At 42.9% G+C, this 2,020-nt stretch overlaps 1 protein-coding gene across 1 annotated transcript; it reads left to right on the forward strand.

Annotated features, from left to right (window-relative positions):
* Positions 1 to 1,180: 1,180 nt before the first annotated feature.
* On the forward strand, positions 1,181 to 2,020 carry EMH_0001620 (uncharacterized protein; the record flags this gene model as incomplete). The annotated part of the gene is made up of 1 exon (XM_013495648.1): positions 1,181 to 2,020. One exon carries the CDS (start codon positions 1,181 to 1,183, stop codon positions 2,018 to 2,020), a length of 840 nt encoding a protein of 279 aa, XP_013351102.1.

A 2,020-nucleotide genomic window follows, 5' to 3' on the forward strand; every position in this document is an offset into this window, starting at 1 on the left:
CTTTCTCTCATTCTAGATAGAGACAGAGAGAGACAGAGACAGATAAAGAGATATAAAGAGAGAGAAAGAGAGAGAAAGAGAGAGAAAGAGAAAGAGAGAGAAAGAGAGAAAAAGATAGATAGAAAGAGTAAAATATAAATATAATTTAAAACAAAAATAAACAGAGACAGAGAGAGACAGAGACAGAGAGAAACAGAGACAGAGACAGAGAGATACAGGCGAGAGAGCAGCAGAGAGAGACTTACTTTATTTATATTTTAATTATATTTTTATTGTTTTATTATTTTTATTATATTTTATTTTTATTTTATTTTTATTTTATTTATATTTTAATTTTTTTTATTTATTTTGCTGCCTATACACCCGAGGGGTAGCTTCGATTCCTATGAGTGATCTTTTTCTGTGGTGTATGCAGAACAAAGAAATTAATTAAAATAAATAAAACAAATAAAATAAATAAAATAAATAAAATAAATTAAAATAAATTAAATAAATTAAAATAAATAAATTTATATTTTATTTTATCAGATAATAAACAACAACTCGCGGCGAAACGAAGAAAAAACAAAGCCGGCGCAGCTACCCTCGATCTGGTGTAAACACAGAAAGCGAGGTATATATATAAATATATAAAAAAAATAAAATATTTTTCTTTTTTTATTTAAAATAATAAAATAATTAATTTAATTACATAAAAATTATATATTTACGCACAAAAATATAAACTTTTTTGGTTTTGTAGTATGCAGGGCGGCACCCGGTGCTGCATCGATGGCTCTTCCTTCTCTTCGTTTTGTTGCCGTTCTAGTTTCCTCATTTATTTATTTATTTTTATTTATTTATTTATTTATTTATTTATTTATTTATTTATTTATTTATTTCTCTCTTTCTCTGTATCTCTCCTGTGTACTGAACCCGTGCTGATGCCGTCTATATAAACTATGCTTGGGGGGCCCCCCTCACCAGGCTAAGGGGGGCCCCCCTCTCTGCTTGTTTTTTTTTTATTCTCTCTTGCTGCTGCTGCTGCTGCTGCTGCTGCTGCTGCTGCTGCTGTGCTATGGGGCCCTCTCTCTCTCTGTTTCTGTTTGTGCTGTTTTTGTTTTCCTGTTCTTCTCTTTCTCTTTCTGGTTTTCCCTCTGCTGCTGCTGCTGCTACAGCAGCAGCAGCAGCAGCGACGCAGATGCTGCAGAAAGCGGCTCGCCTCCTGCATGCCAGCAGCAGCAACAGCAGCAGCAGCAGCAGCAGCAGCAGATGTTTAGGGGGCCTCTCATCTCTGCCTCCGCTGCAGCAAGCACTCAATAGGAGATTCTATAAAACCTCAGTTTGCTGCTTCCTGCAGCAGCAGCAGCAGCAGCAGCAGCAGGCTTACAAACTGCAGCAGCAAAGCTGCATGCAGTCTGCTGCTGCTGCACCTTCACCTCCTCAGCTGCTGCGTCGATCTTTCTTTGCTGCCCGCACAAACACAAACAGCCTTCAGCAGCAGCAGCAACTCCATGCAGCAGCAGCAGCAGCAGCAGCAGCAGCAGTACAGCAGCAGCAGCAGCAGCAGAAACGGTGTGCGACAACTGGGATTTTTGCTCGAGCTGCTTCAGTGGACAGCAGCAGCAGCTGCAGCAGCAACGACACCAGCGAGAGCGCCACATGCACCAGCAGCAGCAGCAGCACCAGCACCAGCAGCAGCAGCAGCAGCAGCAGCAGCAGCAGGAGCAGCAGCAGCAGCAGCAGCAGCGTTCAAGTGGACTTTGTGAGCGGGCACGAGTTTGGGGTGTACATACACCTGCCGTTTTGTCTGCGTCGCTGTCACTTCTGTGCGTTTCCTATTGTGCTGCTGCCGAGCAGCAGCAAAGCAGCAGCAGCAGCAGCAGCAGAAGCATATCTCCCGCTGCTGCAGCAGGAAATGGCTGCGGAATTCGAGGCCTTCTTAGACTCGCACAGACAAAGAGTGCAGCAGCTGCAGCAGCACCAAGAGGAAAGCGGTTGCTGCGGTCTGTTTATTTTGGGGGGGGTACGCCCTCGCTGA

Source organism: Eimeria mitis, genomic scaffold, assembly GCF_000499745.2.
Source record: "Eimeria mitis Houghton genomic scaffold, Emh_scaff168, whole genome shotgun sequence".
In the NCBI taxonomy this organism is placed as follows: Eukaryota; Apicomplexa; class Conoidasida; order Eucoccidiorida; family Eimeriidae; genus Eimeria; species Eimeria mitis.